Below are 24,880 nucleotides of genomic sequence, written 5' to 3'. Positions count from 1 at the left end.
TGTGTGTGTGTGTGTGTGTGTGTGTGTGTGTGTGTGTGTGTGTGTGTGTGTGTGTGTGGGAGGGGGGAAAGATCAACGCAAATACACCACTGGGTTTCAAGGGAGTTGTAGAGGGAGTATTTACGGACAAACTGAGGACAGGAACCCACGTTCAGAAACGTCATCCAATAACCTACACAGCATTGAAGTTATGGTAGTGGGCAATGCCTGCTGCTAGGGATCCCTTTTAGTAGTGGTCTTGGGTTTGTAAATTGAAGGATCTAAAGCAGAACTTCAGGATAGAGACTGCTAAGCACAACAGCAACAGGAGTGTCAGATTGGAGGCCCGCATCTGCTGCCAAAGGGATGGCTTGCCTCATGCATTTCCCTTACAATTTCCACACTATGTAGCGTCGTTCGATGACTTTTCTGGATAAGCCCTATCATCAAGATATTTTCTACAAACACTCACTCAAAGGTTATCTGTATATTTTTGTTACACTGTATGCAACCAGTATTCGACCCAATAGAGAGAGAGAGAGAGAGAGAGAGAGAGAGAGAGAGAGAGAGAGAGAGAGAGAGAGAGAGAGAGATGGGCATTCAAAATAATTCGAAATTAAAATACCCTCTGTCGAATCACAGTGCAGTTCTTCCATCACAGTTATGATATGTTGGTGTCTCCTTGTTGATACATTAGAATTACACCTAAGATACATTCAATGAGAACACTACATCAGTGTAAAACAGTCTCATTATGAACCTTTGTTTGTTATACAAAATTGGGAAAGTGCAACTGAAATTTGACTGCTTAAACAATTGTGTGTTTTCTTAATAAGCCTGAGCACCAACTGACTTTGCTACAACCTATCTAACTCAATTTCTCAACCGACCAAATAATCCACCTCTTTAAAAGATTCTAGAACTTAATTAGTGCATCAGTCAATCTACTTTCATGCGTTAAAAGAATATTTCTTTTTCCATTCCTTGCTTGACTCAAGTTCAGGTTCAGGTTTAGTTTTGACTTCATTAATTTGTACAGACAACTGGGAAGTGTTTATGGAAATGCTAACCACGATAATGCAAAGAGTTGAGGCCTTTCAATCACCTATGATTGCCTGACCTCAGTTGCATTCACTGATTTAGCACAAATTTTTTAAGACAGACACTGGAATGACAAGGACTGACATGTCTCTCCGTTGCAATCTGAATCTTGATTTATTAATTGTCTAGCAATGAACTTAGAACATGTTTTTAATTTCACTTAAGATTGCTATCTATAATTGTTAAAATAACCTTAATTGGCTCATCAGGGTTCCTCACCTGATAAATATTATGAAAAGAAGACTGAACTAAGACTTCTAACTATGTTGTGGGGGTAGATTTTAGAGATTCAAAGTACATCTCAACAAATCTAGTTAAATATAACTTCAAGAAATACAGCAACCAGCCACTCATGCCTGTATTTTTATTTATACCAATGTTTTCCGGCCACAATTAAATACGGTAAATAGGAGTAACAACAAGCACAGTATAAATGAAAAAAAAAAAAAGTGCTAACTGAAGATCTAAATATGTATTATGCCAATCCAAGAAGGACAAAAGTTCAAACCCATTTTGGAATAAATGAAAATGCTTAAAAATCTGCTGGTTGTTGTATTTCTTAATGTAATATAATCCACAGAGACGAAACTCAACAAACAGTAAAATAGATAAATTAACATCTAGTTAAATACTGCACAAAACTTAAGTTTACATTACAGACATCTGACATCACCCTATGAGATAGAATTATAAATGCACTGAAAATTTGGATATTCAGGACAGATACAGAGAGCATGTTTGCACAAAAGGTGGGTACAAACCTGTCCCTAACTTACAATCAAGCGGACTACCTACATGGAATGACGTAGGAAGAAAGCATTTTCCAATTTCTCCTAATTTTCTATACATTTCTTTATATGTGAAAGCATGTGTAAGAAACATTTAAAGCACTTTTTGTTCTTCGGCAGCCTAATTCAACGGTTTCAATTTACCTATTACAAGCACGTGTATGTATATAAAAAATGTGTATGCACATAACAAACTGGAAAGAACATCAATGAGCTCATTACTACTATGAAGCTTGAAATGGCTAAGAGAAAGGGGGCAGGGGAAATCAGAACCAAAAACATGTAAGTGGATCAGAAAATCAGTTTGCTGATGACATTATTTTCACATAAATTTAAAATTTGTCATTCTCATCCTTTAAGCGTCCACTGCTTGTGGGAAACAAAGCTAGAAATATAAACACTCATGTTGTAACCTAATACAAAGCAGACCATTAATTTGTCAGGATAAATAAATAATACAATGTTACATATTACAAGGACCTTACAATTGAAATTCCTCTGGACAGACATATTTCAATGTGCTATGTTGGAGAACATTTACACTCTTCAAATAATCAAAGTTGCTCAAAGTACAAGAACTCAGTTCATTATCCTCTGACAGAAGTAACTGTTACAATATTTCAGTCCAACAATATACTGGGACTGTAAAAAATATGTTTAAAGTAGGATTACATTGCATTCCTTTCCCCATTAACTGCAAATAAGCCACAAGTCAGAAATACAACAATAAACAAAGTAAATCATTTTGTACATGCTGCTAACAAATGGCAATATTCCACATGACTAGTGAAAGAGGCCTGAGTTAATATGATGGCTATAAGCATTGGTTACTTACAAACAAATTGACTTATAACTATGTAAACCAACAGAGTAGCCAAATTTTTATTGCTATCACTAAAGTGAGCTTTAAAGAGTTAACATGAAAGTGCATTAACTACAGTAACAAAAAAGATTACAGTCACAAACAAAGCTTAGTGTATTCACAAACATTACTTCGATGACATAATATGCCTCCAATGCAGACTCAAAGTTCTATATCATCATAATACAAGGGCAATTCTACATAATTTCACAGCAACAGCTTATGGTAGACAAAATGATAACGCATTCTTAACCAAGAGCTTTCACTGCACATACAATTTACAACTGTGTAATGAACACACCTTCAAATCTAACAGTTGGCAGCCTCAACAAGCTGGTTGTTCCATCTTCCCACCTGCTCCTGTTTCAAGCCAGGTGTCGAAGGAAACAAGTATTATGTTAATCTTTGGCATCCAAAAACCTCTCTTCCATCAGACTTACTTCATACTGGGTGTCAAAACACTGCAGTCAGTTGTGTAACTCCACATAGTTACACAACCACATAACAGTACACCCACTAAGTGCAAAAAGCATGATTCTATGTGTATAAAAAAAGCTATGAAATTCTAACTTACAAAGCCACTAGATAACGATATTGCTTCAGTCACTTACAAAATAAGCAAATATTTACAAGCCATTAGTTCATTACAAATGAATAAAATTACATCTAAAATTAGAAAACAAGACTGCCACAATGCAGTTTTTCAGTAATCCCTGCATCAAAACTATATACAGTTTGTAGTGGTTCTTTGTACTATTCAGATCTTTTTCCAAAATACTCTGACTGAAATGGTTCTAAATCTGTATTATGCAAAATGCTACTGTTAATGAGGTAATATTAATTTTATTGCATTGCTCAGAATAACCTGAGGGGAATGAAACCTCAATATGTTATGGTTTTATGACCAAACTGAAGGATCCTAGTTAAGGAAGAAATTGTTAGCTTTTGGAGAACACTGCACAAATCTTTACCCCTTACACTAAACCAAGTATTATATCCCAGTGAATGAAGAATGGGAAGAAAAAGCCATTTTACAAACATGGTAACCAAAATTCATGAAAGAGCAATTGCAAACACATTTGTATGTTCATTATCCCCTGGTATATGCTTGTAGTATGAAGGCACAACACACTCTGTAAGCAGATTTTTGTTGGGTTTAGCTCAGCTGGCATTCTACCTCTTCATGCATATTCCTTGTAACTATTTAATCGATGTACTATGGGTAATTTGTAAAATACTGTACTTTTATACCATACCAAGTCATGAAAAGGAATAATATACAGTAAAACCCTAAACTAACGAACCTGCTTCTAAGGAAACCTCACTTTTAAAGAAAATTTCTGTTAGTCCTGGCGAATCTCCCATAAGAACAATGTTATTTCTACCCACTTTCAACCATGCTCTACGAAAAAGTCTGCTTTTGTGGTATAACCATGAAACATTTTGCAAACTGAAACCCAACATTTATGTAATTCCTAACATGTTCAAGTGAGTTTGATTTCTTTCCATTTCACACACACACAATTTCTTGTCATGTGGCACAGTAGATGGTAATCTATTCAACCAGCCAACATGTATGTAGATCGTAGCCAATAATTCGGCTTCCTTTGTATAGATACCAGCAGATGCGTTGAAAGAATCTGCAATCTTATTTTCATGAGACTTAGCTTACATAATCTGACACCACAGTCACCGAGTCATGGCCAACAAGATATACTGAAATTATGAAGCATGAAGTGTCTAAGTTATCAGTTTTACTTTTGTGGATTTGTGGCCAGCAAAAATAGAAAGCTGATGATTATTTATGATGTCAATGACAATCTTAAAATAAATCTTTCCGACACGGCGAAGAAATATATTCAAGAATAAGGATGCATTCTTAAATGTCAAAGCACATGATTCCTGTGGATTCAGAAAGGAAGAACATTCAATATGTCTACATTCAATCATGTGGAAAATATTATTCTTAAGTTGTTTCAAGGACTGAGAAATTGAAGCATTCCTCTTAGCAGAAACTTAGTGCATGAGAAGGCTATTGAAATCACTCTGAAGATCAGCGCTGAATATTTTAGTACATCAAAATCTATCCATTCAAAGTGTAAATGAAGAAAGTCAAGCTCTTAGTCAAAGAAAGTGTATACTATTGGAAGAACATTATGTCGCCAGGACTGATACATGCTTCTGAGCCCACAGCATTGATGAAACTGGTGCCTTTTTATAATTTACTTCTTGCAATATTATATTCCATTAAGGGAGAAAAATGCCATGGAGGTAAAAAGTAAAGAAAGGATTATGACACTATTGTGTGTAAGTAGTGATGAAAGTTAAAAACTGCCTTCATTACTTTTCTGGGTGTAGATGCCACGATGGGTGCTGCAGGAAGGAAAATTTACTTATTATTGACCTATGTTTTGTACATACCAAGGAAACAATTTCAGAGGAATGTAAATGTTGTGTTTCTAAGTCCGAACTACCCAAGTCATCCGCAGCCTCTGTACCTAGGCATAATATACTCTATTAAAACCAAATACAGAATAGCAGTTGTCTAGAAGCCAATTTCATTCCTTGAAAGTAAGGAACTCATGAGACTTGGCACCATACAGGTTATGCGTATGTTTGTTGCTGCCTGGAATTCTGTGACATAACAGATTGTGTTAAATTGTTTCACAGAGGCTTCCTGTGGTACATAAGTTGCTGTTTAAGATGACAGTGTTCTAGAAGAAGCATGGAATAGGAAAACTGGTATTTCTGAAAATGCAAGATCATAGGACGTTGTCATGATGACAGCATCCCGGCTCCCAAACCCGAGACTGATGCAAGTAAAATGTTTGTAAGGTAACACAGATAGGAACTGGCAGTGGGAATAATGAGGATGATGATGATTTAAGAAGACGAAGAAGAAGAAACTAGTGTGTTGCATCAACTTTCACTGCTGCTGTGCAAGGAACTGATACTCCCAGAAATTTCTTTTTCTCTTTTAACATAGATGGATCTATTCTACCTTATATCAACCAGTTGGAGTACAACTTCTTTCACTATAATATGCTGGAAGGACAGAAGAAACAAGACTTGTTAATTTTAAAGAAAATGAAAGATGTGTTTGTGAAAAGTGTAATCATTATATATTTACTGGATTTATATCTGTAGCATAGGATACTGGTAATTCCGTGATTAAAAAGCATTCCGTATACTTTGGCAAAACCCCCATTTAAGGATAAATATTTGAGTGACCAGAGATTCGTTAAAGAGGGATTTTACTGTGATAGTTGTGCAAGTAATCTTCCAATTCGAAGTTTTTCCAGACTTCTGGCAACATCTCTTATAGTTATATCAAAGGAAAGAATTTTATTGTATCATACTGACACTTAGACAATTAATTCCAACACCACCTGCAGTAACAAAATTATTTCCAAATGGTGGTTCCACAGGTAAGTACTGTCTACATGGACAAAGTTGCTACTTGCACTTTTTTAATATCTTAAAAATAATTTTCAGCTACACACTAGATGTCATACATTTCCCTGGGTCAGACTGTATAATTCAGCAATTTTGTTTTATTAAAACACCAAGAATGAGAACAGACAAACTTAACAGCATGTAAACTGACTAAAGGGAACTGCATCACATTAAGTGTATCAGCAATTACACTGATCAGCACAAAGATGTCTTACAAGGCACATAAATGTACTACCCGAATTGGGACAAACGAAAATGACTGAGCAATCTGAACAATTTTTGAAGAAAAATTATATCGACAATTAAAATGATATTTGTTTAGTAATGATCAACTTATTGTTTATCTGAACAGATGACAGGGTCACTTAAGACCGAGCATGTATTGATACAAAATATTCAAATAGATGATTCCCACAAGGAATAGGCAACTGTATCGATCATCTTGTATCCTTAACAGTACATGAATAAATAACTAGATCCTATTTCTTATTTAAGCTTTAGAATCTTTACCTGGAATTACAGGCTAACAAGATTGTGTGTGTTAAAACTCTCACTTCACCTACAGAACTTCCAGAACTATATTTATAGTCTGAATGAACGTCATCTTGCAATTGGCTAACATTTCTTCTTACAATAAAAATTACTTCAATAAACATTCTCAAGGTGTTGATGGTTTCTGTATCATCCTGTGACAATATTAAATTCACATGCATTACTACTATATTATGCCCACTTCCCCAAATCTCACACATACAAAAATTTACATTAACCACATAAAAATTTATGCCATTCTTTAACAGCTAGTGTACTACTTTGAAACACTTCCCTTCTGTAATATTCATGGGAAACCACACATTTTTTCCCAAATTGCTCAAGTCATTTCAATGTCTCCAAAATAAAGAACATTTGTAATAGTAAACATTTCATAATGTTCGGCACAGTTATATTTATTTTGTTGCAAACTGGCTTTTGGCTTGTCGTTTTACCTTTACCTAATAAGTCTAAAGCTAGTTCGACACCAAATAAATACACTTTTCCAGAACATTAGTAACTTTTTCCTATTTAATGTTACGTTTTGCTAAACACCAACAGAAAATTCAGTTGATGTTAATAAAATTTGTAGTCAATACTACAAAAGAAAACATAGGAAGAACAACATAACGGAGAAGAAAATTAAAAGTAGTTATTTCACATGTCAAACTTTTTTTCCTGCTTCCCACACATCTGGGCCTACCATAAATCTTCAACAAAGTAATATCAATTTTTCTGTAGTAATAAAAAAGCTAGGGTGATGAGGCAAAGTTACATCTGATGAAGATTTATGGTATATATCTAATGAAGTAACGATGTTCTGAAAAACACTGTTGGGGGTATAAAAACAGCAAGTTTGCTATGATGGTATTCACCAGGTAAACCTCAATACTGCATCCTGTAAAATGGGATGTTTCATTCATTAACTTTACAACACTTCACCCAACTTTGTAAATCATTGTGCTTATGCTTAAACTAATTTTATAATTTCTACTGAAGAATGTAAGACATATTACATACTTCACAGACTTCTTTTTTTAAGGCAAATTTAACCTTCAAAACTAAACCATAAAAATATACCATTAATGAGATAATCTTAGATTTTTTTTAATGCATACCAGTAACCATCAGAAGTTTGACAAAGAACTTGTCATGGTGGGTTGACGGGAGTGTTAGGTGGGGGGAGTTAATGACACATGCTAATATGTTGATACCCTGAATGTGTTCCTTATCCTTCTCAACAGGGCACACACATGCAGCTTATTAATATATTATTTGTCTGTGTAATAATATTAATTGGGAAACCACAGAGCTTGTAAGAGGCACGAAAAATCTAAAAATAACTTACAAAAAACTACGAAGTACAACTTCTGTTCATCTGTTTATATGATTTTACTTCTAAGAAAATAATCATGTAAACTGCTCTAGACAGAATGAACAAAACAAGAATAAATAACATCAAAGGAACACATCTAACAACATAAAGATTAAATCTTTTCAATTTTCTTTATATAACAAGAAATATATTCTCTTAACATAAGAAAATAGCACTTCCAAGTTCTGCTGTATTACTTGCTCTCTAATCCTGGTGGCTGAAATAATGAGATGCATCTCCACGGCAGATGGGACACGTTCTGTTGGACTGAAAATAAAACCGAAAAACAGTTACATGCAAGTACTACTGTATTTGTAGGCAGAGTCATGTAAACAATATCTCTGACAGATGTAAAAGGCAAAACAAGTATATTTTTGAAAAACAGATTCTCTCAATCTTTCTGGTGTTAACAAATGTCTTGACTCAAGTGCTAAAATGTGGGATGTTTTCAAATTATTTGTGCATGTGCACGTGTCCACATGTCCGCCCTCCCTCTCTTTCCTCCACCCACAAACGTACAACATTAGAGAAAATATAAACGAATATTGTAAATGGGAACCATCAAGTGTCATAAAAGAGTATGAAAAATAGAAAACTGCTGTTATATGAGAGAAATGAAACAGAGTTGGAAGAACAAAAACCACGGCATATTAAATCAGAGAAACAACAGTACAAGGAGAGAAATGGAATTTTAGAATGTGAAGAAAGAACAAGTTTCCGGGTAGGAGACATGTACTGGCAGAAGTGAAGCTGTGCGGACGGGGTGGGAGTCGTGCTCGGGTAGCTCAGAGGTAGAGCACTTGCCTGCGAAAGGCAAAGGTCCCGAGTTTGAGTCTCTGTCCAGCACACAGTTCTAATCTGCCAGGAAGTTTCCAGAATAAATTTTTCCTTCTGCAAGTACAAACTTAATTATGTATATAGATATTTCATCGATACTGACAAGATATTGGTCCTGTCGACTCAAGACTTTTGAGAATGTTTTAAGTTTTCATTTTTTGTGTAATTTTGCATTTGCTACTGTAATTCTTGAGAAAATGAGGGTCTTGACAGACTAACAGCCAGATAACAAATGACAAAAAGGTATATAATTACAAATTAAAAATTTTCAAATTTTTTCCGTTAGTTTAGCAGTGAAACCTTGCTTCTTGCCAAATTTCATGATTCTAGGCCAACAGGAAATATCCTATAGTTTCTGATGAGCGAGTCTGTGAATTTCAAAATATGGGACATAAACGGTTGTATCTGTTGATTGCACTAATTTATGAACCTAAATTTTTCACACTCAAAGGAATAATAGACCTTGATATGTGACAAATTTCAACTTGAGATGTCTAGCCATTCCTGACAGAAAGGGGTCTTAACAGGGAGACAACAAGTAACAATGCAGTTAGATTCCTTCTAGCTGTTGCGTTTTTCTTCCACACAAAATAATTACTATTACTATTATTACCATTATTATTATTATTATTACTATTCTTTTCCAAATTCCATATTATCTTTAATAATACTGTCATTTACGTGGCATGCACACAATACTTAAATATCTAAAATATTAACTCATGGCTTATCCAACTTATTTTATTACCTATTAAATTCCTTTGGTTATCAGGAGTTAATGAGCTAGCTGGTTTGCCTGAAAATGATAAAATATCAGGAATTTCTAATTTCACTATCATGCACACGACTGATTACTGTCTTTCTGTTGTGACAACACACTTATCTTAAGTGACAGTACACTTTCCCTTGGGAGTTTTAAAACTTATCAGTCCATTGAATGGTAAAGATTTTATACACCGGCGTAGAATGTGAAGTTTCGTATTATGAAAGTGTAAATATGAATTCCACCAAACACACCACATTAGTATGCGAACTGAGATTGTGATGTGCTTTTCTCAGTTGATCATAGTTCACGTCACGTGATCTCGCCATCCATTACAGCAGATATTCAGAGCATATGAAGATTGGTGTAGTTAGCCAATACCAACCTCATTACAAAGTAGTGCGAACACACAAATAGGAAAAGTTAATGATTTAAATTAATACACCTAGAGCACAGCAACAAGCAAAGCTAAGCTTCCACATATAATATTGGTGTGTGTGTGTGTGTGTGTGTGTTTTACCCTTTCAGATATATGAAACGTCAATGTGCAGCTACAATTTTAAATAATTACATAAATGTCGGATCTTCTGGGGGGGGGGGGGGGGGGGGGGGCGGGGGGGGGGGGGGGGGGCGGCAAAAAAAAAAAAAAAAAAAAAAAAACAATCACTGTGACTGAAGAAAATCATCATACATTCTCACATTTAAAATGCCTTGGAGTCAAATATGGTTTAACACAGAGGAGATATTGCCATTGTGGAGGATTGAGGTGTTGAAGCACTTGGTTATGGACGGAGTCAGTGCCAAGAGCTGAATCATGAGAAGAGAGGGCCAGAAGAAACTCCCATTCAGTAAAAGGCTCCTTGTATGATTCTGCCTAACAATGGGTAAAACATAAGCAGGAAGCTTCAGCCCACTGTTTCCTGTGAAAGAAGGCAGCCAGATAGGGGGCTGTCGCCAATACCGTTGCAAAATGGGTCACTAGGTGTTGTGCGAGAACTGATGGCCACCTGGTAGGACAAGGCCTGGAATAGAAGACTGCCGCAACAACCTTGGAGGGTGCAGAGTGTAGCCCACACCTGTGACAAAAGGGCAGAAGAACCTAGAGAGGAGATAATACGTTCCCAACACACTCGTTTGCTCTATTTGATTAAGTAACAGGCTTTCCCATAAAGAAGTTTAAAGGTAATAAGACCAGTGGAGGACGGATGCCACTTGAGAGGTTGCAAGCCATTTACAACTATCACGGATAGTTGTGTCAATAGCTCTGCTCCACCACGGAATTGGCCAACGGTGAATGGGGCCTGTCACGTGGGGATTGGGAATGCCGGCAGTGTGGATTATCTTATCAGATAGATCACGGACGATTTTGTCAATACAACCCAACATAGAATGGTGGAAACATGACCTGGAAGGTATATAGAGGCCAACCAGCAAGGTGTAAAGCCCAGTGGGAAAACCTGGTTTTCAGTAAGAGGGAAGGGAATGACAGAATCCATGGAAAGTCGTCACTAACACACACATTATTATGTGGCGACCACTGTAAAGAAACAAGAAGGGGAGGGGATAAGAGCGGTAGGGGAAGAGAGTGAAAGATCAATGCAGAAAAAGTGGTATATGCTGCACTAAAATACGTAGGGAAACAATCATTAAGAAGGCACAGGTCGTGTCCAAAAGAAATTGGTCAATGAGGAGCCCCTGATTAGCACTGCCCCACAAAGTGTGATGGGCTTAAAATCCCCGAGGAGGGGGAAGGGAGCAGGGAGTTGCTGAAGGAGGGCAGTTTATGGTAGTAAGGACTGTCATGAGGGAGATAGAGAATGCAAACTGGATTTGCAGAGTCCAAGTGGACCCGAACAGCACATGCTTCCAATTTGGTACAAAGTGGGACCCGTGTACTAACAATATCTGTACGGACAAACGTGCGCACGCCATCCAGAGGCCTCAAAGGGCCGACCTGGTACTGACAAAGTACGAAACCCACGAAGGGTTGCTGAGTGAACATCAGAAAAATGAGATTCCTGGAGAGCAGGGCACAAGGTGCCGAGTAAAAGACAATAAGGGCTTGCAACTCTGGGAGTCGACGGTAGTATCCATTACAGTTCCCCGAACAATCACAGAGACGGCATCCAAATGGGAGAGGAATGGGCTGAAGCCAATCATGCTGTCGGGTCACCATCTGTCACCAACAATGATTGAGGTGACATTCATTCATTCACAAATAAGATGTCAGACTCATATTGCGAGGGGAGGTATGGACGTCTTGGGGCACAGTGGGAGCCTTCTCCTTCTCCTTCTCCTTCTCCTCCTCCTCCTCTTTCACAGGTTGAGGACATGGTACAGATGAAAGCAGACTTCTGCAAGATTGAACTGAATGAGAGTGAGCAACCTTGGTGCGCACAGACTGTGTGTGTGCTATGGGCGAGTTGTAGCAGCCCTCCAGCCCGAGAGAAGCTTGGGGAAGGGGTCCCAGGAGGGAGCCCCTTCTCCGGTAGGTCCTGAAGAAGGGGGGCACTTCTTTGGCTGGGAAGCGGGAGCGGCGCTCATAGGGGAGGGCGTGGGAACTGCAGGGGATGGAGAGAGGAGAGGGGAGTTGGCACTGTAGTGAGGAACAGGGAGGAAGGGTAAAGAGCATAACTGAGGCAAAAGTAGAGGTTATAGACATGGGGTGGAGTCTGTCGTATATTTGAGGAGCCTCAGCGTATGACAGACGATTCATGGATTTATACTCTCATGTTATCTTCTTTTCTCTTTTGTAAGCCGGGCGATCCGGTAAGCATGGGGAGTGACGGTTGTGACAATTTACACACATGGGTGGTGGAACACAGGCTAACTCATGGAGTGGGTGTCCACAGTCAACACGTAGAGGGTCTGCTGTACATCAGGAAGACATGTGCCCAGAACACAAGCACTGAAAGCACCTCATGTGTGGCAAGACATACGGCTGCACATTACACCGATAACACACAACCTTGCCTTCTAAAAAAATAATGGCTCTGAGCACTATGGGACTTAACACCTGTGGTCATCAGTCCCCTAGAACTTAGAACTAATTAAACCTAACTAACCTAAGGACATCACACACATCCATGCCTGAGGCAGGATTCGAACCTGCGACCGTAGCAGTCGCACGGTTCCGGACTGAGCGCCTAAAACCGCTAGACCACCGCGGCCGGCCTTGACTTCTCTGGAGGGTATTGTAACACCTATTTTGTATCTGCATAGATATTTCTATGCCAATTTGTCATATTGCTTAGGTAAAATGTTGTAGGTCATGGAAATTCTTTGACTTTTTACACGTATTAGTTATGTGAACTTTTGAATGGTGTTTAAATTATGCATGTGAATTTAAATAGCTACTGAAATGATAGTTATATACTGTACTGTAAATGATTAGGGAACATAGTGTTTAATGTAGAAGATGTGGGGAAGCCCCGCAGCTACGGAAGTAGCCTGGCGGAGTGGAAAAGGCGTGGTTGGCGCACAAGTGGTAACTTGTCCTTTGTGACGAGTAAAGAGTCTGGGCTGAGCAGTACTGTTGTTAACATCTCGTCAGCAGTAGCGGATAATTGTGGCTCATAATCCTAGAGTTTTGAGGCCAGAAGAGCTTAAGGGCGTATTTATGGGTCTTGGATGCTGCATTTGGTGATACCATTATCATGGCATGGTTTTTGGCCCTATAAAAATATAACTCTGATGCCAAGAAGATCAGTAATAGGGCGAGGCCAACAGTATTGTTATGACTGGATCGCCGCCAGGTTAATAGCCACTGCAAATTGCACCACCAGTCTTCCACTAAATTGTTAATATTTCGCACTCTGTAAATGGACCAGGAATTTGTGAAATTTGGTTGATTTTAATAATAACTGTGGTATTGCTAAAAAACTGTCTTACACTCAAGATTATCCCAAATCACAGACCTGGACAGGAATCCTGTCCTAGTGAATTTTATTCAGAGTGCCCTACTTTATTATGAGAAAATAGTTAAATTTGATGTTGTGTTGTTAGTTCACAGCCAATTATATTTCTGAAGTATGAAGACTGTTTATGAAAGCACATTTGTTATTTAAAGAGTTCTAGTTTGTTGTCCTTTACTTAATTATTAATAAGAATAATTGCCATTTCTCACACATACTGGTGTAGTTTCGTTAATGAGCAGCGTTTTTCAAACTATGAAAGTTTAAGGGCCCTCATGTACAAGGCTAGTTATTTAATGAAGCAATGCAAAGGTTCCTTCAGACCAAGTGTTGTTAGATTTTCATTCTGTTTAGTTGCTTCAAACTGAATTTAAGAAAGAACTCTTCATTGTGTTATCTATTCTAATGCAAGTTGGTTAATGCACAGGCACAGAGACCCTGTACTAAGCAACGAAGTTACAGAGTACGATCATTAGCAGACCCCCTGATTTAAATTCAGAATCATTTCAAGCTTTTCCCTGATCAGTATTGCTACTAGTGAAACGCGTGTCAGTAATTAGTTTTATAAACTGTCGCACCTAGTTCATTTAAGGTATGTGTTAAGCATATGTCGCACTTTACTATCTCCTTGGCCTTTTGTTTGTCTGACTTACTAGTTAGTAGCACATGTATCTGCAAGGTTTGGTTACTGTGTTGTAGTGTGAACAGGTATAAAGAAAGAGTTTAGGGTGTGTGTCAAGGATGGCTAGGTTGGTCTCAGCACTGCCTTCTGCTTTATTATATAGCTTGACACACGAATGCCTAATAAGGCTGGCGACCAGTTTTAATATGTAATGTTAAAACTTAGTTTTGTGCTGGGAGGACATCTGTTCCTGCCCCACTGTTAACTGTTGTTTATACTCTGAAGGAATGTTTCGGAAATGAATCCTGGTTTGATCGATCTGTTTCCACTAGGTTGTCTCACGGTCATAACTTTCAGGAATTCCTCGTAGAGGTATAATGTTATTATCGATTACTGTTTTAAGGTGCTCGATGGTACCGTTATAGTATCTCCCTCTTAAGCCAGAATAAAGGTGCCAGTATCAGTGCAGTTCTCCTTACGAGTGTTTTACACACATCGGACAAAACGAATGCCCCATCGTTCCAGATTAGCCTGGATTTCCTCATCAGCCTGAAGCATGATGTCCCTGGACCACATTCATAGGCTGGTGAGGTGTAGGATACAATAAGATGTCACCAAGATGGTGAAAAGCACGAAGAGCTACAGACTGGACGGCAGAAGCAGCTTTAATCAACAGGGAACCCAACCGTATCTTACCGAGAGATTCCGCTTCGACAAACTTGTCTTCGATATTTTCCACAAAATATAGTGGCTTTGTGGCAGTGAATGTGTTTCCATCTGACCTAGTACACACCGTGTAGCGGAGAAAGTGTTTCACTTGAAGTCGACGAGTCTTGCCCTTCTCCCAGAGTGTAGCCAGTGATGGGAAGGCCGCAGAGTCATAAGAAACAGCATTCACTGATCCATTACCACTCAAAGAGACTGCCAGATTTTTGGAGTTTGGTACACTTCATGGGCAAAGCATTCGCCCTGATACCACCCACTCTGACAGGGGCTCTCCTCATGGGCACCACCCAGCCACAGCAAGGGCCTTCTGCCAAGGTGGCACTGCAGGGAGTTCTGATGATCCAAAATGACTAGCAACCACTCCTAGGCATACGCAGGAGGGGGGGGGGGGGGGGGGACTGTTCAGGTATCAGAAGTTTTATTCTTGTGATGTCAGGGGCCTCAGCCGGATGGGTACATAACAGCCAAACCACACAGACCAGCTACATGTGCTAGTGAACTAGCGGGTCGGAGGGGGTGGGGGGAGGGGGCTGCGTGGCAGGGAAGGAAAGGAAGAGAGGAATCCACGCCGTACTTTTAGGGAGGGAGTTCTTCCCCAAATGGCTCACACTACAGACAGAAAATTTAGATGTGGAGGTCAAACCCCAAAGGACACCAAAACGCCCAAGAGGATGAAAGAGAAAAAGCAAAGGTAACAAAACCGCAAGGGATACAGGAAACCAGGTGAGTAGCCATTGTGAGAGGGGAAGGAAGGAAGGGCAGGGGAGGGGAGGAGGGAGGGACACGGGAAGGAAATACAGCACAGGAAGGAAGAACGAGCTGCAATAAGTTGAGGCCCCATGGGCACCACGCACAAACTCCCAAACAACCTGTGAGCCCCCTGGGGGTATATAAGTCATATTTTATATTTATTCCTGGAATAGAATATAAAGTCTTGTGGGAAGTTACAATCATAAAACACTGTGTGTGCCAGTCTGTAATTTACTGAAGAACGGTGTTCCGTAAATTTTAGATGTGATAAGAAATAATGTCAAGCCTAGAGGAGGTACGACACAAGTGTTGAAACATGTCTTGTGATTGAAAAACATTTTGTTTCACAGAAGACAGAATTGTAAAATTCAATTAAGCTGTTGATATATTTGAAACAAAATGTTTTATTTTATACTACTGACCAAATTTGTCTGATTAGTCATCCTCAAGAGAACATTTATGTAGGTTCAATATAATGGAAGGAAACATTCCACGTGGGAAAAATTATATATAAAAACAAAGATGAGGTGACTTACCGAACAAAAGCGCTGGCAGGTCGATAGACACACAAACAAACACAAACATACACACAAAATTCAAGCTTTCGCAACAAACTGTTGCCTCATCAGGAAAGAGGGAAGGAGAGGGGAAGACGAAAGGAAGTGGGTTTTAAGGGAGAGGGTAAGGAGTCATTCCAATCCCGGGAGCGGAAAGACTTACCTTAGGGGGAAAAAAGGACAGGTATACACTCGCACACACGCACATATCCATCCACACATACAGACACAAGCAGACATATTTAAAGACAAAGAGTTTGGGCAGAGATGTCAGTCGAGGCAGAAGTGTAGAGGCAAAGAAGTTGTTGAAAGACAGGTGAGGTATGAGTGGCGGCAACTTGAAATTAGCGGAAATTGAGGCCTGGCGGATGACGAGAAGAGAGGATATACTGAAGGGAAAGTTCCCATCTCCGGAGTTCGGATAGGTTGGTGTTGGTGGGAAGTATCCAGATAACCCGGACGGTGTAACACTGTGCCAAGATGTGCTGGCTGTGCACCAAGGCATGTTTAGCCACAGGGTGATCCTCATTACCAACAAACACTGTCTGCCTGTGTCCATTCATGCGAATGGACAGTTTGTTGCTGGTCATTCCCACATAGAATGCATCACAGTGTAGGCAGGTCAGTTGGTAAATCACGTGGGTGCTTTCACACGTGGCTCTGCCTCTGATCGTGTACACCTTCCGGGTTACAGGACTGGAGTAGGTGGTGGTGGGAGGGTGCATGGGACAGGTTTTGCATCGGGGGCGGTTACAAGGATAGGAGCCAGAGGGTAGGGAAGGTGGTTTGGGGATTTCATAGGGATGAACTAACAGGTTACGAAGGTTAGGTGGACGGCGGAAAGACACTCTTGGCGGAGTGGGGAGGATTTCATGAAGGATGGATCTCATTTCAGGGCAGGATTTGAGGAAGTCGTATCCCTGCTGGAGAGCCACATTCAGAGTCTGGTCCAGTCCCGGAAAGTATCCTGTCACAAGTGGGGCACTTTTGTGGTTCTTCTGTGGGGGATTCTGGGTTAGAGGGGACGAGGAAGTGGCTCTGGTTATTTGCTTCTGTACCAGGTCGGGAGGGTAGTTGCGGGATGCGAAAGCTGTTTTCAGGTTGTTGGTGTAATGATTCAGGGATTCCGGACTGGAGCAGATTCGTTTGCCACGAAGACCTAGGCTGTAGGGAAGGGACCGTTTGATGTGGAATGGGTGGCAGCTGTCATAATGGAGGTACTGTTGCTTGTTGGTGGGTTTGATGTGGACGGACGTGTGAAGTTGGCCATTGGACAGGTGGAGGTCAACGTCAAGGAAAGTGGCATGGGATTTGGAGTAGGACCAGGTGAAACTGATGGAACCAAAGGAGTTGAGGTTGGAGAGGAAATTCTGGAGTTCTTCTTCACTGTGAGTCCAGATCATGAAGATGTCATCAATAAATCTGTACCAAACTTTGGGTTGGCAGACTTGGGTAACCAAGAAGGCTTCCTCTAAGCGACCCATGAATAGGTTGGCGTACGAGGGGGCCATCCTGGTGCCCATGGCTGTTCCCTTTAATTGTTGGTATGTCTGGCCCTCAAAAGTGAAGAAGTTGTGGGTCAGGATGAAGCTGGCTAAGGTGATGAGGAAAGAGGTTTTAGGTAGGGTGGCAGGTGATCGGCGTGAAAGGAAATACTCCATCGCAGCGAGGCCCTGGACGTGCGGAATATTTGTGTATAAGGACGTGGCATCAATGGTTACAAGGATGGTTTCCGGGGGTAACAGATTGGGTAAGGATTCCAGGCGTTCAAGGAAGTGGTTGGTGTCCTTGATGAAGGATGGGAGACTGCATGTAATGGGTTGAAGGTGTTGATCTACGTAGGCAGAGATACGTTCAGTGGGGGCTTGGTAACCAGCTACAATGGGGCGGCCGGGATGATTGGGTTTGTGGATTTTAGGAAGAAGGTAGAAGGTAGGGGTGCGGGGTGTCGGTGGGGTCAGGAGGTTGATGGAGTCAGGTGAAAGGTTTTGCAGGGGGCCTAAGGTTCTGAGGATTCCTTGAAGCTCCGCCTGGACATCGGGAATGGGGTTACCTTGGCAAACTTTGTATGTGGTGTTGTCTGAAAGCTGACGCAGTCCCTCAGCCACATACTCCCGACGATCAAGTACCACGGTTGTGGAACCCTTGTCCGCCGGAAGAATGACGATGGATCGGTCAGCCTTCAGATCACGGATAGCCTGGGCTTCAGCAGTGGTGATGTTGGGTGTAGGATTAAGGTTTTTTAAGAAGGATTGAGACGCAAGGCTGGAAGTCAGAAATTCCTGGAAAGTTTGGAGAGGGTGATTTTGAGGAAGAGGAGGTGGGTCCCGCTGTGACGGAGGACGGAACTGTTCCATATTGATATCATTAATTTGAATCCAACAATTACGTTTGTTATTGTCACTGTTGCATTTCGAAATCTTTTCTGTCGTCTTATTTTCCTCTTTCTGTTTTTGCCAGTAGTTTCACTTTGTATCCACCTTCTCCTTTTTACCGTAATCTGCTATACTATTTTATCCCGCCTATATATATACTCAATAATACGTAACCCACTTCCAAACCATAACCAAAAAAATATTTTTTTGCCGCTTTCAGCACTACCGCCGCTATAATATCCACCGTTTCTAGTTCACAAACAGCTCCTTTCACCTTTTAAACAACCATTTCGGCCAGTTCTAATAACTTTCGCTTTATTTCCATTTCCGTTTTTCCCACATCACTGGTCATTTTTAGCCGCTTCCCACAGGTTTTAACGCCATTATTTCTTCGTCAGACAATTGTTAGCCTCATTTTCATAATCTGCCACCACAATACCACTCCTTTTAATATACTACACGCAGTTTTTTCGAAATTTTCCCAAATTTCTCCGTCCTTTAACGTGTTTTGGCGGCAACACAACCACCTAACCTTTATGCACATCGTTGTTTACCAACCCAAGTCCAACATAGCCCAGCTGCAACCAACACCTTTTCGCCTTTTTTCATTGCAGATCTCCAGTTTCTTTCCGGCTCACCTTTATCTCTCCCCATATATTTTAATTTTCATTTTCATTTCACCTCATGTTACACTTTCCACCTTCTAATACCATGTCACCCTCACAACACCCCCACAATGACCCCATTAAGTTGTATTTACATTCCCTCCGCAAACATGCCTTCGCCCTAGCCAGATTACGCTCGCATATTTTATTTTCTCAGGCTTGTCTGACATTTGGCATTACCCCCAAAGGCCTCACACCCAAAGTTCCCATCTCTGGCTGCAACCCTTCCTTCCATCAGTCCCTATACCAGTTCCAAACTGAACAATCCATTGCCCTCACCCACCTAATCCTTCACCTACACATCAACGCAGCCAATGAACACACCCGTCAACTCCTATCCTTAATAAAAGTCCTTAATCTTTCCTCTCCCACATCCACACCGGCTGTTCAGAGCATCCTCCTACAGGCCAACCGTAAATTAGAACAGCATGCCACCCTCCACCTCAAAAAACTATCCAATCTCCTGGTTTCCCACCTCCGGAACGGCAACTCACTCACCCTTCACAACCTTTCCAGCAAACCTCAACCCCCTCTCATTGCACACAAACCCAGTCTCTCCCATCTACTCAATCTCCCACTTCCAGCTCCACTCCCTCCAAAACCTCAAAATTCCGATCAACACAATCTGGAACCACAACACCCTAATTCAGTAGTTAACCTTTCCTCCAAACCTCTCTCCCAATCCGAAACCTCTGTCCTATCCAAAGGCCTCACCTTCAGCCCCACTCCCAGATTCAACCAAACAGCCCTCGTCAAAGATTTACTGTCCTACACTCGTACTCTCTGCTGGAAGTATCACTTTGCCACGAAGAAAAATGATCCTAATCCTACTCCTAATGATCCGACTCCTCAAGACACCATCCAAATTGAACCCTGCCTGGAACAGTTCCGTCCTCCTTCACAGCGGGACCCACCTCCTCTTCCTCAAAATCACCCTCTCCAAACTTTCCAGGAATTTCTGACTTCCAGCCTTGCGTCTCAATCCTTCTTAAAAAACCTTAATCCTACACCCAACATCACCACTGCTGAAGCCCAGGCTATCCGTGATCTGAAGGCTGACCGATCCATCGTCATTCTTCCGGCGGACAAGGGTTCCACAACCGTGGTACTTGATCGTCGGGAGTATGTGGCTGAGGGACTGCGTCAGCTTTCAGACAACACCACATACAAAGTTTGCCAAGGTAACCCCATTCCCGATGTCCAGGCGGAGCTTCAAGGAATCCTCAGAACCTTAGGCCCCCTGCAAAACCTTTCACCTGACTCCATCAACCTCCTGACCCCACCGACACCCCGCACCCCTACCTTCTACCTTCTTCCTAAAATCCACAAACCCAATCATCCCGGCCGCCCCATTGTAGCTGGTTACCAAGCCCCCACTGAACGTATCTCTGCCTACGTAGATCAACACCTTCAACCCATTACATGCAGTCTCCCATCCTTCATCAAGGACACCAACCACTTCCTTGAACGCCTGGAATCCTTACCCAATCTGTTACCCCCGGAAACCATCCTTGTAACCATTGATGCCACGTCCTTATACACAAATATTCCGCACGTCCAGGGCCTCGCTGCGATGGAGTATTTCCTTTCACGCCGATCACCTGCCACCCTACCTAAAACCTCTTTCCTCATCACCTTAGCCAGCTTCATCCTGACCCACAACTTCTTCACTTTTGAGGGCCAGACATACCAACAATTAAAGGGAACAGCCATGGGCACCAGGATGGCCCCCTCGTACGCCAACCTATTCATGGGTCGCTTAGAGGAAGCCTTCTTGGTTACCCAAGTCTGCCAACCCAAAGTTTGGTACAGATTTATTGATGACATCTTCATGATCTGGACTCACAGTGAAGAAGAACTCCAGAATTTCCTCTCCAACCTCAACTCCTTTGGTTCCATCAGTTTCACCTGGTCCTACTCCAAATCCCATGCCACTTTCCTTGACGTTGACCTCCACCTGTCCAATGGCCAACTTCACACGTCCGTCCACATCAAACCCACCAACAAGCAACAGTACCTCCATTATGACAGCTGCCACCCATTCCACATCAAACGGTCCCTTCCCTACAGCCTAGGTCTTCGTGGCAAACGAATCTGCTCCAGTCCGGAATCCCTGAATCATTACACCAACAACCTGAAAACAGCTTTCGCATCCCGCAACTACCCTCCCGACCTGGTACAGAAGCAAATAACCAGAGCCACTTCCTCGTCCCCTCTAACCCAGAATCCCCCACAGAAGAACCACAAAAGTGCCCCACTTGTGACAGGATACTTTCCGGGACTGGACCAGACTCTGAATGTGGCTCTCCAGCAGGGATACGACTTCCTCAAATCCTGCCCTGAAATGAGATCCATCCTTCATGAAATCCTCCCCACTCCGCCAAGAGTGTCTTTCCGCCGTCCACCTAACCTTCGTAACCTGTTAGTTCATCCCTATGAAATCCCCAAACCACCTTCCCTACCCTCTGGCTCCTATCCTTGTAACCGCCCCCGATGCAAAACCTGTCCCATGCACCCTCCCACCACCACCTACTCCAGTCCTGTAACCCGGAAGGTGTACACGATCAGAGGCAGAGCCACGTGTGAAAGCACCCACGTGATTTACCAACTGACCTGCCTACACTGTGATGCATTCTATGTGGGAATGACCAGCAACAAACTGTCCATTCGCATGAATGGACACAGGCAGACAGTGTTTGTTGGTAATGAGGATCACCCTGTGGCTAAACATGCCTTGGTGCACAGCCAGCACATCTTGGCACAGTGTTACACCGTCCGGGTTATCTGGATACTTCCCACCAACACCAACCTATCCGAACTCCGGAGATGGGAACTTTCCCTTCAGTATATCCTCTCTTCTCGTCATCCGCCAGGCCTCAATTTCCGCTAATTTCAAGTTGCCGCCACTCATACCTCACCTGTCTTTCAACAACTTCTTTGCCTCTACACTTCTGCCTCGACTGACATCTCTGCCCAAACTCTTTGTCTTTAAATATGTCTGCTTGTGTCTGTATGTGTGGATGGATATGTGCGTGTGTGCGAGTGTATACCTGTCCTTTTTTCCCCCTAAGGTAAGTCTTTCCGCTCCCGGGATTGGAATGACTCCTTACCCTCTCCCTTAAAACCCACTTCCTTTCGTCTTCCCCTCTCCTTCCCTCTTTCCTGATGAGGCAACAGTTTGTTGCGAAAGCTTGAATTTTGTGTGTATGTTTGTGTTTGTTTGTGTTTGTTTGTGTGTCTATCGACCTGCCAGCGCTTTTGTTCGGTAAGTCACCTCATCTTTGTTTTTATATATAATTTATGTAGGTTCATGCGTATATAGCATTAAGATATCCCACATTACGTCATAAAAGAAACAGGACATCAGAATATTCGAAGAACTTCGAAGTTTCAAAAACCACACTAAAATTCATAATTCGGCTTAAAGTGCACATTTTTACTTCCAGGTTCACACTGAAGTATGCCCCTACTTGCTATTACACTTTTCAGTGTAGTTTTTGGGAAGCCAATTTTCTTGGAGTGACATTACTGTATTATCTCTTGTTTTAAGTTCTTTATTATGGCACTATGCCGTTTGTGCCAGAAGATGAAAACATGCACTTTAAATTCAGTGAACAGTTGAAACTAGCCAACAGTGTAGAATGAAACCATTTCAAATAAACTGGCTGCCTCTGCGGGAAAGATTAATAAAAGCCGAATTTCTTTAAGAAACTGACAAATGTAACTTCATTATTCTGCAAGACAATTAATCCTCGACTGTCAATAACATGTAAATAAAATCAAATCAGGAAACAAACTAATAACATATTTTAGTCTTGTTTAGTTATGTAATGTATTTTTAACTTGATAGCTCCCATCCTCAAAACTCCCTTTTGTTTTCATTTGATGTGTGAGCTGCGAATGAAAAATCGTGAAACGTAAACATGAGTCATGTGGAGACTAACTCCTGCTACTGCTTACAGAGCTAACAGCCACACTTCAAGTAGCTAGAAGCAGGATAAGAATCTGCTCATATGCAACTTCAGCTCTGCTCATGCACGAGTCCACTGGCACCCGATTGAACGAAACTAATGTGAACAGTTGTGACACCGTGCTCATTGAAAGCCGTTTGTTGTTAGGAAGTACTGCATAGTTTTTGTTGTGAGGCCCTTGACAGATTTTGCTGTCTGTAGACACTTATGTGTGCACTATCGTCATAAATGGCGCACTTTCTTTGCAATTTACGATTAATTTTGGTGTTCCTCTCTCATTTAAGTTTTATTGTTGCAGAATTATTCTGCAGAAGTGGGCTAAAGGAAACTCCTTTGTTAGGATATCAGTTCTTATCAGTCAAAATTACAAAAAATTAACTGAAAACTAAACCAATGAAAAATCCTGGAATTCTAAAAAATTCCCTGGTTTTTCCTGGACTTCCCAGGGTGCATACAACTTGATAAAGCATTTACACAACCAATGACGAAAATATGTAAACAACACTTGCACTCCTTTAATTCTAGGGTGATTAACATCCTTAGTTAAAACATTGTTACAACAACAGAATCTCAAAGGTAGGCAAATTATCCAGCATAGTTCAAGAGAAATTACAACTATTTCTGAATGTTCTTGTTAAAATGACTCTCCATTCAGTTACTTCATGAATGTAAACATTCAATTGTAATTAGTGAAAATCAAGTAAACAACAATCGCTAACTTCATTTTCTATTATTATATACTTGTTGCAAATCATTTTAAGCCAGACAGTTCAGTCAAAATGTCAAGTCTGTAGAAGGTTATAAGAAGTACAAGATCTTTGTCCACAAAGACTAGGAAATGTATTATAACGTATGGAAAGTTCGACTGAGGACAATGTAGGAAGACAGGCGCGAGCGTGTGTGTGCATACAAGTACAAGCTGCAGGTCAGAAAATGTATCGTGCCTTACCTAAATTGTGTGCCCAGTAGTCTGTTCACCGATTTGTTGACTGTTTAAACAATTAATTGGACAGTGTCATATTTCAATAATTCCCATTGTGAAAATAGGATCAGACTGCGAACTACATTCATTGCCGAATGATAATTACTGTGCACAATGTGTTCATACCTATTTGAATGCTGACTAAGAGAGAGAGTGTTTCAAGAGCACAATTCTGTGACTGTAATAAATGTATGTTCACCACACATGGAACTCTCGTGAATAGTTACTTCAGCGTTAGACTGCAGCACTCGAGCAGCTTTACAGGATAGTAAGTGGCTATCTATTGAGCTATACAGTAATTATAAGAGAGATGGCCATGAACAGTAGTTTATTCAACATGTAAGTACAAGTAAGTGTTTGAACTGCAAATTTCTTGCGTGGACTACATTATTATTATTATTATTATTATTATTATTATTAGTGTAATGTCTCTACCACCAACTTTTCAGACAGATTTGACAGAAATGCAGCTACCGAGGACTAATCTGTACAGCTAATGGGTAAATTACAAACAAAGCGAACCTATAAGGGTAAGGGTTCTATTTCTACCGATCGAGGTAGAGGACCCTAATGACATAATTTAAAGCAGATTTCACTGTACACTGAGCTGCTATATTAAAAGTTTA

General features: G+C 40.9%; 1 protein-coding gene across 1 annotated transcript in view; it reads right to left on the bottom strand.

The window, feature by feature from the left end:
* The window catches only part of LOC126417067 (RING finger protein 44-like), a 115,314-nt gene continuing 90,434 nt past the window's right edge, over positions 1–24,880 (bottom strand). Inside the window, exon 14 of the mRNA XM_050084960.1 lies at positions 1–8,359. Coding sequence (XP_049940917.1) covers positions 8,297–8,359 — 63 coding nt within the window. The 3' untranslated portion in view covers positions 1–8,296. The remainder of the gene's footprint in view (positions 8,360–24,880) is intronic.

This window comes from Schistocerca serialis, chromosome 8 (assembly GCF_023864345.2).
Source record: "Schistocerca serialis cubense isolate TAMUIC-IGC-003099 chromosome 8, iqSchSeri2.2, whole genome shotgun sequence".
Lineage (NCBI taxonomy): Eukaryota > Metazoa > Arthropoda > Insecta > Orthoptera > Acrididae > Schistocerca > Schistocerca serialis.
This window is presented reverse-complemented; position numbering and strand designations above follow the sequence as displayed.